Source organism: Polypterus senegalus, chromosome 14, assembly GCF_016835505.1.
Source record: "Polypterus senegalus isolate Bchr_013 chromosome 14, ASM1683550v1, whole genome shotgun sequence".
NCBI lineage: Eukaryota > Metazoa > Chordata > Cladistia > Polypteriformes > Polypteridae > Polypterus > Polypterus senegalus.
This window is the reverse complement of record NC_053167.1, coordinates 59,601,009-59,619,265: the sequence shown is the minus strand read 5'-3', so window position 1 is coordinate 59,619,265 and position 18,257 is coordinate 59,601,009. Positions and strand designations below refer to the sequence as shown.

Genomic DNA, 18,257 nt, shown 5'->3' with positions numbered 1-18,257 from the left:
ACAAAGGTGAAACAAGGAGAAACTAATAGCAACATACATGCAGCAGTTCTACCAATGTTTGAATTTAACTGTGAGAAATAGAAAGAAAAACAGAATCTGACTCTGGCAAGAACAGGATAAGTTACCTCCTCAGATACTGTTAATGGACACCAGTTTTAGCCTGAATGTTGAAAAATAGAAATAGGATAAATGCCCCATTTGCTACTTTCTTTTTAAATTTTTGGTAGTTGTGTGTAATGGGCGGCATGGTGGCGCAGTGGTAGCGCTGCTGCCTCGCAGATTAGGAGACCCGGGTTCGCTTTCCGGGTCCTCCCTGCGTGGAGTTTGCATGTTCTCCCCGTGTCTGCGTGGGTTTCCTCCGGGCGCTCCGGTTTCCTCCCACAGTCCAAAGACATGCCGGTTAGGTGGATTGGCAATTCTAAATTGGCCCTGGTGTGTGGGTGTGTTTGTGTGTGTCCTGCGGTGGGTTGGCACCCTGCCCAGGACTGGTTCCTGCCTTGTGCCCTGTGTTGGCTGGGATTGGCTCCAGCAGACCCCGTGACCCTGTATTCGGATTCAGCGGGTTAGAAAATGGATGGATGGAGAGTTGTGTGTAATAAATGTTTGAAATCTGAGACTATTAAGGTGCTTTCTTCCTAGTTATAATCAAATTCAGTACAGTCTAATGCCTAATTTCTTAGCTTTAAATCTAGGAATCCTCATTGGTGCTTACAGAATATCAGGCACCTGTACCGAATCACAATTCTAAACTAAACTGCAAAATACTTAAAAAAAATTCTAAGTCATGTTTTGCACTAGTCTGCTATTTACCATTAAGGCTTAGCCACAATACGTTACAGTGTCTTCCATAATGTTTGAGATAAAGACACATTTTTTCTTGATTTGCCCATCTGCTCCACAGTTTAAAATTTGAAATCAAACGATTCAGACGTGTTTAAAGTGCACTTTTCAGACTTTAATGTAAGGGTAACACTTTTTCTGTATGGTTCCCCATTTCAGGCACCATAATGTTTGGGACATAGTAATGGTCCGTGTATTAAAGCAGTCATATTGTATTTAGTACTTTGCCGCCTCTACCTTGCATGCAATTACTGCTTGAAGCCTGCAATTTATAAGCATCATCAAGTGCTGAGTATCTTCTCTGGTGATGCCCTGAAAAGCTTCTAATACAGCCATCTTCAGCTCCTGCTTGTTTCTGGGACTTGTCCCCTTAAGTTTGCTCTTCAGCATATGGAAGGCCTGCTCCATTGAACTTAAATTAGGTGACTGGCTTGGCCGTTCAAGAATTTTCAATTTTCAGCTTTGAAAAACTCCTGTGTTGCCTTAGCAGTGTGTTTGGGATCATTACTTTGTTGTAGGATGAAGCACCATCCAATGTGTTTGGAAGTATTTAAGACATTTCAATACACCTCAGAATTCATCAATGGGGATAACTGTGCCAGGACCTGTGGCAGCCATACATGCCCAAGCCAGAATACCCACACCACCATGATTAACAGATGAGGTAGCATGCTTTAATCTTGGGCAGTTCTTTTTCGTCTGCATACACCTTGGTCTTGCCATCACTCTGATAAGGTTAATTTTTTGTCTCGTCTGTCCACAAGAACTTTTTCCAGAACTCTGCAGGTTATTTTAAGTACTATTTCACAAAATGTAATCTTGACACCCTGTTTTTGTGGCTAACTAATGGTTTGCATCTTGCAGTGTGGCCTCTGTATTTCTGTGCATGAAGTCTTTGTGGATAGTAGTCTCTGACACATACACATCAGCCTCCTGAAGACTGCGTCTGATCTGTCAGACAGGCGTTTGAAGCTTTTTCTTTACCATATTACGGATTCTTCTGTCATCATCTCTTTGTAATTACTGAGATCTCCAGTGCATTCTTTCTTCTTAATGATATTTCAGACAATTGACTTAGGTATCCCAAATAGTTTTATTCTTGTTTTTTAGCATCATAATGGCTTCTTTGACTTTCCTTGTCCACATGTTGAACAATGGCAGCTACATACTCCAAAGGGGAACTGTAGGTAGAATCAAGCCTAGGCATCTTATGCCCGCACTAATGAAGCAATATAACACACCTGAGCTATCACAAACATCTGTAATGCTTATTGTTCCAAACATTATGGTGCCCTGAAATGGGGGGAACCACGCATACAAAGTGTTGTATTTCTACATGGTGTGACCCAAATCTATGCAAATACCCTCAAATGAAAGTCTGTAATGTGCACATTTATTTGCTTTGTAATTTGAAACTTATAGCAGATTGGTAAATCAAGGAGAAATATGTATGTCCCAAACATTATGAAGGGCACTATAAATTTTTCTAGGAATACTCGTTTGTGGCATCTAGCTATGGGTGATGTTTTTAATTGTTTAATATTAGATCATACTGTATCGACAAAGTGTTGAGCAGTAGTGTAGCATTTCTGCACTGGAGCACTTGCACTTCACCTCCTAGCTAAAATGTTTTCTGAGTGGACTCTGCACATTCTTCTTATGTTTATTAGTTTTCCTTAAGGGATTCAGTTTTTATCCTGAGCAGATTACATGTTTTTATATTTTTTGCAAAATTAAAAAAAAAATGTTATATTGTTCTACTCTGGCTCCCTTAAACCCTGGCATGGATAAAGATGATTCAGAAAAAGAATGATCAGTGGTGTGGACTGTAGGGGGTGTTCCAACTTCCCAAGCACCCAACACAGACAGGTTCGGACACAAGTATAAAATAAACAACAGGATTTAATGATGTGAAATGCTTCTCATAACTATTTCCCACAGTACCAAATGCACAGTACAGAAGCACAATTGCATGCAGCAATACTTGTCTTCTGTTTTCTTCCCTCTCTCTCGGTCACTGGCCACTGCCTCCTCTACTCCTCTCAGAAAGCTCTGTCTCCTTCCTCACATCTTTGGCTCCCGGAGCAATGGCAGGCAGCTCCATTTACAGTATTTCTGGTGTTCCCATGGCTTGGCCTGGGAGTACTTCAAGGTAAGGCTGGAGCCCCACAGTGTAGGGCTTCCCAGTCCCCGCAGCACCCATGGAACCCAACAGGACTGAGTCAAAGAACTCCAATTATCTTGGTGCCCTGTGGGAATCCATGGTGCCATTGCAACCTAGGGAGCTGCCATCTGGCAGTCGAGAAAAGATACTATTCAGTGTATTCCATCTCCCCAAGTTCTTCCCGGTTGAAGGCATCCCAGCTGGGTAAGGATGAAGGTCATCTCACACATTGGATTGACTCTGAAGGAACAGTCAGAAAGTTTTTAAACTGGCCTATACTTCTATAATTGTTCATACATAGCTACTATAAATTTACTTTTGAATGCCAGAGGCAGGATGAAAAGCAGAAATAAACTGTTCCCAGCAGTGAGGACAACTGAAGATTTATATTATATTTGATTTTTTAAAATATTTCAAATTGAAATACCTTTCACATGCAGAAAAACGTAATTTCTTTCCTACAAAAGAGATGCGCAACACAGGGAATACTTTTGGTCTCTGTGAGAATTTATTTATAAATACATAAACATGCTACAGTTCAATAGTTTTTCTGCCCCTTTACACAAAACAGATATATTGTATAACTTGGGATACGTACACCTGGCAGAAATCTCTCTCTTGGAAAAGAAAAGTATGAAGCTTTCACTGACCCCCTTCCCAATTCAATGAGATTATTGTTGCAGGAGAGGTTATGTGGCTTGACAAATGACTGGTTGAAGCACAAAATGAGGTAAGAGTTATGCCAAATGTAACTAGCTGGACTTAATTAATTGTGAGCTTAGCTGATGGATTTTCAGCCTTTCCTTAAATATTCAATAGCTTGTCTAGCCTAATTACAAAACTGCTAATCCACATAATATGTTGTGAATTTACTCAGAAGCAACCTCTGTCTTGGAAAAAATAAGACATCATGAGACAGTCACTGTGAACCTACCAATATATTCAAAATATCTTTATACATCTTTAAAACCTTTTGAAAACCTTGCAAAATATTTTTATTCAGCATACAGTTTGATATGGTTTGGATTTCTAGTGTCTCAGTATCTTATTTTCTTTTATTGTTAATTTGGATTTCCTTAGCTGGCAGTTTTCAAGACTTAACATTGGCAACATAAATGGTCAAAACGTAATGGAGTACATAAACCAGATATAAAGAGTATCAATGAAAAGTGGTAAACAGACCAAAAATTTAGTTTTTTTTATAAACACAGCATGGATAGAACTTGACCCCTAAGAAATACCAGATAGAATGAATGTAAACTGATTTGTACACCAATGCTATTAATTAAAAGTCATTCTATAAACAGTATTAATAATAAATAATAAAAATATATAGTCTGAATTGTTAAGAAGCTATGCTTTTTAAATTTATAGACTCAAACTGGAAATAAATTACTACTACAGATATAAACTCTACATCAACAAACCATTTTTGTAAAACAAGATAATTTAGATATTTCCCTAAATAAAACATATAATGACATTTGTATTTTCTTTTGGAATACGATGTTCTTGTTGGAGAGGTCCTTAATAATGATGATAATTTTCAGGAGTGGATACAATTTTTGCAGTAATCCAAACACTTAAAAGGAAGCAACGTTTTTGCCTTCGCCTTTGAAGAAGCAGCTCACCTTTTTTTACCACTTCATCAGACTGAATCCCACCACTATATTATGGTCTCTGTTCTCCATGCTTGATTAAACATTTCAATAGTCTGCTTAGCAGGTTTTGCTAACTTTACATGAAGTTCGCTTATGGATTTTGTCACACAATTAAGGTAATATCACCTGCAGTTAACATCTCAATGTAGGGTAAAACGATTCATTGGGATAACTCAAGGGTTGTGATGAAGGTAGATACTGTACACCATGCAGCTGCACACCATGGGATCTCAGTAGTACTGCATGAATGCTGAAGAGTTCTAAAATGTTGAGGAACTTAAATGAACTCAGCAAAAGAACTGAACTACTTCAGAGTGGATTATAATGGTGCAATTGTTTTTTTTAAGTATCCCTAAGGGCTAGGGAAGCATCTGGCAACTACTGTATGCTGAACTTAATATTGTGGCCAGATATAAGACCTGAGCTGTGAGGCAGCAGTGCTAATCATTGCACCACCGTGTCTCAAACAACAAATGACTGAGAAAGAATGATAACCATGAAACAAAATACAACAAATAACCACAAACTAGCAATAAGTAATAAGACTTCAGAGGGCTAGATGGCAGCTACACTGGGTTGTAGTGGTGCCTTGGATTCCCACAAGGCTCCAAGGCTTCAGCACAGCCCTGTTGGGTTACGTGGGTGTGACCAGGGAGTGCTGCAGGGACAGCGGAACCAAACATTTCGGGCTTTAGCCACAACAGGAAGTTCTTCCGGACCATGAAGATGGGCCACCAGATGTACTCCCAAGTGCAGCATGAACAAAGCCCGCTGCCTTAATTCCAGAACCCAGTGTCGGGAAGGAGAGGACAGTGCTTGCCGGGAGGAGTGGTAGGAAGAAGACAGACAAAGAAAGAAAGAAAAAGAAGACAAGTGCTGTCTGTTTATTATTTAATTATTATTTGGAAACTTTTTTGTTACATTTTGGTGTGTCAGAAATGATTGAAAAGCATTTCCTCCTGTAAATAAAAAACTTGTGTTCTCCTTGAGAATTTGAGACAGTGTGTGCCGGTCTGTGTTAGGTGTGGAGATCTGCAGTGCCCCCTGCAGGCCACTATATATATATATATATATATATATATATATATATATATATATATATATATATACATATATATATTTACATATACATACACAGTGTATATATATATATATATATATATATATATTTACACATACGGACACACACAGGCGGACATGTTGTTAAAATACCACCGTTTATTCATAAACAATATTTACAATAATTGGTCACTCAGACCCAGTCCAATGGTCACTAAGACCCAGTCACGTGCACAATACTCCAAACACAGTCCTGGCCACACAATGCCTTGTCTTCGGGCCGCCTCCACACTCTCTTCTTGCCTTGTCCTGCTTCCACCCGACTCCAGCCCTGAATATAGGGAGACGGCCCCTTTTATACAGGACCCGGATGAGCCCCAGGTGTTCCCGGCATTCCTCTAGCCACGCCCTCCCGGCAGCTCTCCGGGCGCCGTCCTAATTCTTCCCCCCAGCACTTCCTGGTGTGGCGGAAGTGCTGGGGTAACAGGTCCCCAAGGCATTGGGGCACCTCCTGGCGGTGACCACGGGCCCCTACAGGGTGGAGCTTCCATGCCTTGTACCCGTGGCCCCCAGAGCAACCAGGAAGGCGACCCCCACGTGATCCAAGGTGGGCGCAGACCCACATCCGGTCCCTCATGGCTCATGGCGTCCCGGCTGGGTCATGGCCCCTGGCATCCCTGACTATATATATATATATATATATATATATATATATATATATATATATATATATACAGGTACTCGCCGACTTACAACCGCGACTGGTTCCGACTGACTGGTTGTAAGTTGATCTGGACGTAAGTCGGCCTATGTTAAATAAAGATAAGAATATTAGACTGAGTAATGATATTGTAATCATCTTAAAGTAGTATTTTATTAACATTTTCTTACTTTCTAAGTCAAACACAGCATATTACATGACAATTGGTTTAATATGTGGAAAACATACAAAAATAAGAAATACTGTACATTTAACTCCTGGCACCACTGGTACTTGGCTGCGGGTTGTTGATATCGCCTTCATCAGGCGAGGCTGCGGACAGGGTGATGGGAGGAGTTGCTCTTTTCATAAACATAGTGAGCTTCGTCTGAATTGTTTGGTTTTTTTTTTCTTCATAAATTTCGCAATAAGGACGAAATGTGTTGCGTGCCATCCGTTCAATCCTCGTAAATCGTTCAATATTTGGGTCCATTTTTTCAAAATGAACGAGGAGTTTATTCAGTAGAGAGAAACCTTCTGACAATCCCTTTGTGGTGAACATTCGTTGCGGCGCCTCCTCCTCTTCGTCTTTCTCCAATTCTCTTGTTTCTTCTTCTGCCACTCTTTCTTCTTCCAATTCTATCAGCTCTTCATTCGTAAGTTCACCTGATTCCCGGTCTAGCAACTCCTCGACATCTTCCATTTCACATTCTAATGAAAGGTCTTTTGACAGTTTCACAATTTCTTCACGAATCTCATAAAGTTCTTGTTCACTGTTAAATCCAGCAAAAGTATTCACATAACGCTTAACACACTTCTTCCCTACGCCATTCATATACTTTTCCGTCACAGAGTCCCACGCGGTAACAAGATTCTTTATACACTTAAGAATATTATACTGTTTCCAAAACTCGCGTAGTGATAGTTCCGGGTCGGCATCTATAGCGGCTATGGCTTGGGCGAAGGTGGTTCTGAGATAGTTTGCCTTTAATGTAGCAATCACACCTTGATCCATCAGTTGAATAAGTGGAGTAGTGTTTGGGGGCAAAAAAAACACTTTCACATTGGGATAGAGATCAGCTAAGTGACATGAATGTCCAGGCACATTATCGAGCAACAGTAAAATTTTGAAGGGAATTCCTCTCTCCAAACAGTACTCACGCACTTGATGAATGAAACAATTACTGAACCAATCCTCAAATAAAGCCTGGTTCATCCAGGCATTACGGTTTGATCTATAATAAACTGGCAAAGTGTGCTTGTTCACATTCTTAAATGCACATGGATTTTCGGAATGATAAATTAGGAAGGGCTTCAGCTTGAACCCCGCGATATTTCTGCCAAGCAGCAGAGTCAGTCTGTCCTTGTGTGCTTTAAATCCTGGCATGCTTTTGGCTTCTTTGTGGATGTAAGTGCGTCCTGGCATCTGCTTCCAATATAACCCTGTTTCATCCACATTAAAAATCTGCTCTGCGAGATGACCCTCATTCTTAATTATTTCGTCTAAACTATAGACAAACTTACTAGTTACTTCCTCATCTGCACTCGCTGCTTCTCCAGTCACTCGAACATTATGCAACTGGAATCTTTTCTTAAACCTCTTAAACCAACCAGTACTTGCCACAAATTCTTGACTGTAGTCTTCTCCGGCGCGTTCCTTTAAAGTCTCAAACAGACTTCTAGCCTTTGACTGTATTGTAAAGAGGCTTAACGGCGTCCACTTTTGAATCTGATCTTGCATCCAAATGTTTAACAATTTCTTCATTTCATGGATGGACCCGGTACGTTGCTTCGTAATCACTGTTGATCGCAAAGGTGCAGAACCTTTCACAGCTTCACGAATTCTATTTCTGTCCTTTAAAATAGTCGACACAGTAGAGTGTTATAACTTCATATCACATGCGATCGCATTCACTTTCTTTCCTCCTTCATACTGTTTTATTATCATCATTTTGGTGTCTAGATCAATGGCCTTTCTTTCCTTTTTGGCAGGCTGAGGAGTGGACAGAGACAGTTTCCTCTTGGTAGACATGTTAGGGGTATATTATTATCGAAAACTGCCAAAACAACAAGACACAAACACACGTGGGGCAACACTGCTGTGTATATTATTACTGCTGCATAGCGAGACTTGGGACTGCGGGAAACAGGCGCTGCCAACAGCTGGCGGGGAAAACTGTCGAACACGTCGTAAAGTCGAACAGTCGTAACTTGCATAGGTCGTATGTCGACGAGTACCTGTATATATATATATATATATATATATATATATATATATATATATATATATATATATATATATATATATACTTAACCTACCTGTGCTCCAATTGGAAAAAAGAAATGTAACCAATTGTATCATAAATGTTGTAGGGGTAGGGGTGGGGGTTAAGTTGTTTTCATCCTATTTTTTTTATATATATATTGTGGTGTTTATTCTTCCCCAAAGAAGACAGCACAAACAAAAACAAAGTTTCGGGGACCGTCCCCATATATTGTCATCCAGACAATAAAGAATGTAAATGATTCAGAGTTTCCAAAAGTAAAACAGTGAACAACTTTCTTTGACAAAAATGGCGGCTTTATACAGAACAGGATTATGGTACAGGAAATGGTTGGCAGAAAGTGACGTTGGAAACAGGAACCGGAAACAACGTCATCATGATTGGACGGAAGTGAGGTGGATTGATGGAGCCGGAAGTGACGTCATCATGGTTGGCCGGAAGTGACGTCGTCGCGGCCATTTTGCAACCTGGAAGTGGAGGAACTATTTTTCTTCAGGTGTTCTGTTGACCAAAAGAGATTTGGGTAAGTACCACGTGATAACCCTCTATCTCACGATGTTTCACTCACCTTTAGGCTCTTTGATTGCTTCCTAATCGCACATGTGTGACAATATATATATATATATATATATATATATATATATATATATATATATATATATATATATATCTATACTAATAAAGGCAAAGCCCTCACTCACTCACTCACTCACTCACTCACTCACTGACTCATCACTAATTCTCCAACTTCCCGTGTGGGTGGAAGGCTGAAATTTGGCAGGTTCATTCCTTACAGCTTCCTTACAAAAGTTGGGCAGGTTTTATATCGAAATTCTACGCGTAATGGTCATAACTGGAAGCTGTTTTCTCCATTTACTGTAATGGAGATGAGCTTGAACGCCGTGGGGCGGAGTTTCGTGTGACATCATCACGCCTCCCACGTAATCACGCAGTACATAGAAAACCAGGAAGACCTCCAAAAGCGCTGAAGAAAACATGCATTATATAATTGAGAAGGCAGCGAAACAATAAGAAGCGGCGAGTGACATATACAACCATATTCATGAGTTCTGCTACTTGAAACAAAGCACGATGTAAACCTACACTTTAAATTAAGTTCATAGACAGGCTGCGCTGGCGTTTGTAATTTAGTGCCTGCCCATATAAGGCCGTCCGTCAGCGGCAATCCAATAGCAAACTCCACTAAATATTCACGGGTGAAGGACTGTGCTTATGGAGAGGAAGATGAGATGGTCAGGGTGGTGTTTGACACAAACTCAGCTTAAACTGCGAGAGAAAGTTTTAAGTGCCAGGACTAAGGTAACATTAAATACAGCCATGGACATAGCACGAGATGGCACCAGCACAGCTGGGAACCTTCGATGCATGTACACCAAGCGGCTCACGTGAACTGGCGCAGTGCACAGATAAAAGCAACAGTTCCAAAGGCTGAACAAAACCGAATTACACAATTGAAAAGGCAGCAAAAATATGAAGCGCCTGATAAGCATATTCATAAATCCAGCTACTGCGGAAACAAAGCACACGGTGGAAAAAGTCAATGTCCCGCTAAAGGAAGACAGTGTAAAAAAACGTGCATGCAGTGTGTCAGGTCTCAGATAAAGAAGAAGACGAGCTGTTTATTGATGCAGTAAGAAACGAATCGATGAATGAAACCTGTCATCTTTACAACGATTGACAAACACGGAATGTAACTTGAACACAACACATCCTACAAATACGAACCTGATTGAAAGAAATAATGATAATCAAATCCTTGATGACAGCAACACTCAGTAACACTCACAAAACAAATACTGTATATTGACAGTCATGTTACGTTATTTTTAAAATGTTCCCTTTTCTTTTCTAGCTTTTTAACACACTACTTCTCGCTGCGACGCGGGTATATATATATGTATATATATATCCCGATCTACATACTCGAATAATGGATACTTTATTCGCCATCAATGATTGTTTTGGTAAAGCCATACTCAGTGTATTCATTAGATGAACGGTAAAAAGTAAGAGCGAGGGAGGATGACTTATTGAGGCATGCAGGCTGTAGTCGCGTCAACTCTATCTGAATTTGCGATCACATTTGAAAAAATATATCTTTTCAAGTTCTATTTAGTCCATATGTGTCAAACTCAAGGGCGCGGGCCACATCCGCCCGGTGTAATTATATCCGCCCGCGAGATCATTTTATATACTGTATTATTGTTATTAATGGCCGGGTATATGAAGCGCTGGTAACACAATAAACTACAGATCCCATAATGCAGCGCTTCAGCTGCCTTGCGAACACTTACGCGTTAATCAAGTCTAGCTTATGATGCTGCAAGTTATTGCGAAGCTAGCTCACACGATGCTGAAGAGAAAAGTTGATTCTGAAAATAGAGCCTTTAAAACCGATGGGAGGCTGAGTATATGTTTACTGAACCCGTGTGTCTCATTTGTGGAGCTAATGTGGCTGTAATTACAGAATTTAATCTAAGACGGCACTATGAGACAAAACATCAGGGTAACCTGAATGCAATGCAGAAGATACAGAAAGCAGAATAATTAAATAAGAATCTGACACTTCAGCGGACGTTTTACCCGTGCACAATCACAAAGTGATTTCAAGTGAAGCTGCTTTTATGGGAGACACAAATGCACCAGTGCACCTTGCCCCACTTTCCCTGTTGCCAAGTAATGTTAAACCAAGTCGTCACTACGGTGTTCCCAAATCCGCACTTTGCTGATAAACTGCGCTGCGCACTGAGTTTGCACGGCGCTTTGGTGACTTTGAAGAACAAAAAGTCCGTCTACATGCGGCTCGAACCTTGTGCATGTTTGGTAGCACATATCTGTGTGAGAAGCTCTTCTCAGTGATAAAGACTAACAAAACAGCACACAGGAGTCGCCTCACTGATGAGCACCTGCAATCCATCCTGAGAATCTCCACAACACAGAACCTCACACCAAACATAAACGAACCTGTTGCCAAAAAAGATGCCAGGCGTCCAGCTCTAAAATGACATATGAGCAAAGACAACTGAATGATTTGATTTGTTATTGCTGAAAGGAACACATTTTATTTATATTTCCAGGTTTTGTTATGCAGCATGTTCATATTTGAATTTGTATAATTTTGACAGGATATATTTTTATGGAGAGCAAAATCTTTTGGGATATTTAAAATCTAAGTTTATTTTTTATATAAAATTACATAAGAGTAAAGAAATTTGAATGTTTGTTCTTTTAACTTTTACTTTATTTCTAACTTGTATAATTTAGACAGGATATATTTTTATGGAGAGCAAAATATTATAAGTTGTTTAAGGTTTGAGTTGATTTATTCAGAATAATATTCCTGTCTGTTTTACCATTCCTACCAAAGATATTTCTGTCGACTAAATAAAAATTCCTTCTATTTAAAATTTAAATAGAACTTGAACAAATCGATAGTTCATAATATCCACGCAGACTTGCACGTAAGAGCGGGAGTTATCCGTTTTAACAAGCAGCGTATTGCACTGATACTGAAATAGCTGTGTGTGTATATATGTAGATATGTATGTATATGTATATATATGTTTATATATGTGTGTGTGTATGTATATATATATATATTTGTGTGTATATATGTGTGTGTATGTATGTATGTGTGTATGTATATATGTATAGATATGTATATATATACAGTGGTGTGAAAAACTATTTGCCCCCTTCCTGATTTCTTATTCTTTTGCATGTTTGTCACACAAAATGTTTCTGATCATCAAACACATTTAACCATTAGTCAAATATAACACAAGTAAACACAAAATGCAGTTTTAAATGATGATTTTTATTATTTAAGGAGAAAATAAATCCAAACCTATATGGCCCTGTGTGAAAAAGTAATTGCCCCCTTGTTAAAAAATAACCTAACTGTGGTGTATCACACCTGAGTTCAATTTCCGTAGCCCACCCCAGGCCTGATTACTGCCACACCTGTTTCAATCAAGAAATCACTTAAATAGGAGCTGCCTGACACAGAGAAGTAGACCAAAAGCACCTCAAAAGCTAGACATCATGCCAAGATCCAAAGAAATTCAGGAACAAATGAGAACAGAAGTAATTGAGATCTATCAGTCTGGTAAAGGTTATAAAGCCATTTCTAAAGCTTTGGGACTCCAGCGAACCACAGTGAGAGCCATTATCCACAAATGGCAAAAACATGGAACAGTGGTGAACCTTCCCAGGTGTGGCCGGCCGAACAAAATTGCCCCAAGAGCGCAGAGACGACTCATCCGAGAGGTCACAAAAGACCACAAGACAACGTCTAAAGAACTGCAGGCCTCACTTGCCTCAATTAAGGTCAGTGTTCATGACTCCACCATAAGAAAGAGACTGGGCAAAAACGGTCTGCATGGCAGATTTCCAAGACGCAAAACCACTGTTAAGCAAAAAGAACATTAGGGCTCGTCTCAATTTTGCTAAGAAACATCTCAATGATTGCCAAGACTTTTGGGAAAATACCTTGTGGACTGATAAGACAAAAGTTGAACTTTTTGGAAGGCAAATGTCCCGTTACATCTGGCATAAAAGGAACACAGCATTTTAGAAAAAGAACATCATACCAACAGTAAAATATGGTGGTGGTAGTGTGATGGTCTGGGGTTGTTTTGCTGCTTCAGGACCTGGAAGGCTTGCTGTGATAGATGGAACCATGAATTCTACTGTCTACCAAAAAACCTGAAGGAGAATGTCCGCCATCTGTTCGTCAACTCAAGCTGAAGCGATCTTGGGTGCTGCAACAGGACAATGACCCAAAACACACCAGCAAATCCACCTCTGAATGGCTGAAGAAAAACAAAATGAAGACTTTGTAATGGCCTAGTCAGTCCTGACCTGAATCCAGTTAAGATGCTATGGCATGACCTTAAAAAGGCGGTTCATGCTAGAAAATACTCAAATAAAGCTGAATTACAACAATTCTGCAAAGATGAGTGGGTCAAAATTCCTCCAGAGCGCTGTAAAAGACTCATTGCAAGTTATCGCAAACGCATGATTGCAGTTATCGCTGCTAAGGGTGGCCCAACCAGTTATTAGGTTCAGGGGGCAATTACTTTTTCACACAGGGCCATGTAGGTTTGGATTTATTTTCTCCCTAAATAATAAAAACATCATTTAAAACTGCATTTTGTGTTTACTTGTGTTATATTTGACTAATGGTTAAATGTGTTTGATGATCAGAAACATTTTGTGTGACAAACATGCAAAAGAATAAGAAATCAGGAAGGGGGCAAATAGTTTTTCACACCACTGTATATATGTTTATGTGTGTGTGTGTAAATATATATATATATTTATATGTATATATATATGTATATATATATATATATATATATATATATATATATATATATGACAACAACACTCATCACTCACAACAGTGACAAAACAATTACATTGACCATCATGTTACGTTATTTTCAAAATGTTTCCTTTTTGTTTTCATTGCTTCTTTAACACACTACTCTCGCCAAGCTGGTATTTTGCTAGTATATATATATATATATATATATATATATATATATATATATATATATATATATATATATATATATATATATATATATATATATATATATATATATATATATATGTGTTCACAGTGTTCCAGTCTTCGGGACACATTTTCCATTGTTTGAAGTAATAGGTCTGGAAACAGTTGAAATGTCTTTTTTGTTTCAATTTATCTGTACAGATGCTTTGCACTTTTTTCTTCCATTAAGAAGATAGAAACACCTTGTAAATTGTAGTAAATCTTTCATTCTAATTATTACTTCACAGGATCTCCTGTGTTTTCTGTTTCTGGGAGGGGGAGGTCTGGTTTGAGATTTGTTTTGACTCAATGCTGCATCACATGACTAATTTTACATGCATTCAGTCAGCATACAAAATTAGCCATGTAACAGCAAGTGAATGAGCACACAGGGAACAGTGTTATATTATGGCTAGCAGTTCCCATAATTTTCCATTCATGGTCAGATAATGTACACCTCAAATGAAAATACTGCAAGTTTTTTTTTTTTTTTAATGCATGTGGAGTGTGAAATTGGCAGGAGCAACCAGCGGGTACTAACACTGGCTCCCTTAATACTACCAACCGTATGTTAAAAATACCTAGTGCCTGAAAAAACTATGCCATACTGTTTTTTCAAAGAAGAATAAAAACCTTTTAGAGTGTAAATTCTAGAGACCAGTATAATTAATAAAAATATAATGACTCACAGGAGAGCAGAAGAAATGAAAATGACCAGAGAAGAGGCAAAGTCAAAAAACAAGATGAGGTAAAAGCCAAAGGTCAGGATGTCACCATGATTTCAAACTTTGCCAATATGAATTACATACAAACATTCATATCAATTTTGAAATCATTTAGTCGAAAAACCCTAAAAATGCATATACAGTGGAACCTTGGGTCACAAACGTCTTGGAACATGTGCAAATCGGGTTACGACCAAAAAGTTTGCCAAACTTTTGCATCTGTTCATGACCACACACTCGGGTGACGAACAAGCCAGTTTCCTTTCCGGTTCGTACGCACTGATAATTTCCGCATGTGTTGAGTCTTTCCCTGTACATTGTATGTATATTTACATACAGTTCGTACGATCTGGAACGGATTAATTGTATTTACATGCAATCCTATGGGGGAAATTAGTTTGGGTCACGACCAAATCGGGTTGCGACCAGAGTTTTTATAACAAATTACGGTCGTAACCCGAAGTTCCACTGTAGATTGAAGGATTCCATGCAGAAATTTGCACAAAAAATGATAAACATTGCTGATGAAAACAAAAATTATTAAGATACTAACAAAAAACATAGAGAAAATGATCTTTTCTATAATATCTATTCTGTTATATTTAAATGTACAGTATTTGTTAAAGGTAAACATTTACTCACATACCTTTGATAACTGGTCACTGTACTCTGTATACATATCACTACTACTACTAATACAAACCCCTTCCACTAATACTACTCTCTATGGAGGCTGAAAAAATTTCACATAGCTGAAACGGAAATTTATTGACTGTACTACATAAATTGTGGCTTTGACCCATCATATACCCATGGGTTAATTTATTATATTCCAACCTAAAACTGCATTTTACTTCACTCTGGAATGAATCAAGACTGAACTGACCTTTATCATCCAGGCTTTTTGCTATAGCCCTGGAACCCAAGGATATTCATATCCAATGAAGGCCAATAAGTAAGGGCATTATAGGAGTAGGAGTAGAAAAAAGGTATTTCTGCATGCTGGCAATGTAGTGGTCTGTATTGCTGATTTATATTCATCAGCGGGGAGAATTAGTTAAGATGAATATCCTTCAATTTTTGCTATAATTGCTATAAATGCTATACTTTTCCAGCAATTTATATATAAAGCAAACCCTTTAAATGATACATACAATTATTGCTTAATTCATTTGTACGAGTATAAAAAACGTGATTTTACAAAGAACTACTGCAGAGTGGAGCTTGGCACTACCAAATATCTAATGTTATTGTCAGGTCATGAATATTACAGGGTGAGACAAAATTATGTTAACACTAATGGATTATTTTTATGTCAACCACACCTTCCCAGGTCAATAGATAGGTTGTGGTGGACTATTGCCATGGCCTCCACACTCCCCTGATTTGACACCCTGTGATTTTTGGTTATGGGGGATGGTGACAGAGTGCGTGTATAGCAGGAAAGTTTGTGATATCAATGACCTGGAGAACAGAACACAGACTGTGGTATCATCTATTCCCCAAGAAATGTGTGTCCGGACTTTAAATGGTATTGTTGCTCATTGTTTTTTGTGTGTTGAACATGATGGTGAACCGGCTGAGACATTCCTGTAAATCATCTTACACATATGAAGTATGTTTTGTGAATAAATTGTTTCTACCATTCAAATGTTAACATAATTTTGACTTGCCCTGTATACTTTAAGAGAACGGAAGAAAGAGGACAGTATGAAAATAGCATCTCCTTGCTTAGTCATGGAAAGGAAATCTTATTCCTGCTCATGTCACTACTGATTTTTGTAAAATTTACTTGGTCATTATCTATTATCATATAAGTCTACTGTTTTTCTAAAAGTGGTAATTATTATTTGGCATGTCATGTCCATAAATCCACCCATTGCCTAATCAAATTATGTTGGTCATGTGAAGTTGGTGTCTATCCTGGCAAGCAGTTGGCTCATGACAGTAACCAGTACAGTAAATAGTACCAGTCTGTCACAGGGCAGATGTACCTATGCCCACTCACACTATGCCAGCTTCGAATTTCCACTTAATCTAATCTGTATGTCTTTTACATATGGGAGGAAGACTGATGTATCCAGAAGAAATCCCATGCATACATGCAGTGAAAAATGCAAGCTCCACTGAGACAGTGCCAAGGCTAGTATCTGAGCACTGGACTGTGGGGCACTGAGGCAGCACTACTAATCACTGTGCTACCACAAGGCCTTTTGTTATATTCTATGTACAGTAAACACAGGGTTCATGGCATTGCAGGGCTTATTTTACATGTAAAGTTTTTCTTCCCTTTCTTGAAACAGTGGTGACTTTTCAATATAACATTTTATATTGTATTATATAAAAATCACCTAAAAGTACTAATGTTTTAGTGATTGGAAATTTTCATAAACGAATTGTGCATCTTACTGAAAAATAAATTTTAGATAAAAGCCACAAACCTGCTCAGCTACATTTTACCCTTGAGACTATTAGATGTTACTATTACAGCATTACTATGATGAGTAAGAGTTACACTAGTTTTGTAAGACAGAAACAGCTTATTTACAACACTGTAGGGAAAAGCATTTTAAATGAATCACAAATATATTCACTGAAACACGCACTGAGGATTAAAGAATATCAGATGATTACTTGCTGGAGTGAACAATATATGTACAGAAAGCTTCCTCAAAATTTCAAGAAAGGATGAAAGCACAAAAGTGAGAAAGATCCATGAGAAAAGTAATAGTCAAAGGTGTGACAGATGTGATAACAAGCATATGGGCACTAACATAAAGGTGCAAGAGCAGCTTGCCAGAGCTGTGGAGCAAGAAGAGGGAGTGGCGCTGGCAGGTGATGTGAGACACAGAGAGAGAGAGATCAACAGTGAATTTATTTTGTAGAGGGACAGAATAGTACAAAGCTTTAAAAAATCCAGGAAGATTGCCAGATGAAACCATGCAAGTATACAGACACCCACAAAGGGAGAAAAAAATATCAAGAGAGTTTAAGCATGAAAAGCTTCCCCGGTAAAAGAAAGCAAGCGAGCACCAGTAGCACAAAAACAAAATAAGGGTGCAAATGCAAAGGGGTGTGTAGTGTAAAGGTGACTGCAACTGAGAGTTAGGCATGCAAACCACGCCAAAATGTGATTTGAGATGAAATGAAAGAGGACAGCAGAAAATTAGGGCACATATTCAATGAGGAGCTTATGGGCACAAGGTAGTATTTGGAATAAAAGGGATGAATGTTTGAAGCTA

The 18,257-nt window shown here is 38.7% G+C and overlaps 1 protein-coding gene across 1 annotated transcript; it reads right to left on the bottom strand.

Annotated features, from left to right (window-relative positions):
- Window positions 1-6,695: 6,695 nt before the first annotated feature.
- LOC120514319 (tigger transposable element-derived protein 1-like) lies at window positions 6,696-8,641 on the bottom strand. The gene is made up of 2 exons (XM_039734642.1): window positions 8,540-8,641; window positions 6,696-8,279 (listed from the first exon to the last, which is right to left on the bottom strand). Exons 1-2 carry the CDS (start codon window positions 8,639-8,641, stop codon window positions 6,696-6,698), a joined length of 1,686 nt encoding a protein of 561 aa, XP_039590576.1.
- Between the last annotated feature and the right edge of the window lie 9,616 nt (window positions 8,642-18,257).

Bases quoted from the DNA above. Each gene is read 5' to 3' on its own strand.
- LOC120514319 (XM_039734642.1), bottom strand. From the start codon at position 8,641: ATGCAAGTTACGACTGTTCGACTTTACGACGTGTTCGACAGTTTTCCC. The intron at 8,280-8,539 runs GTAATAATATAC...ACTATTTTAAAG, and splicing joins CCAAGTCTCGCTATGCAGCA to GACAGAAATAGAATTCGTGA.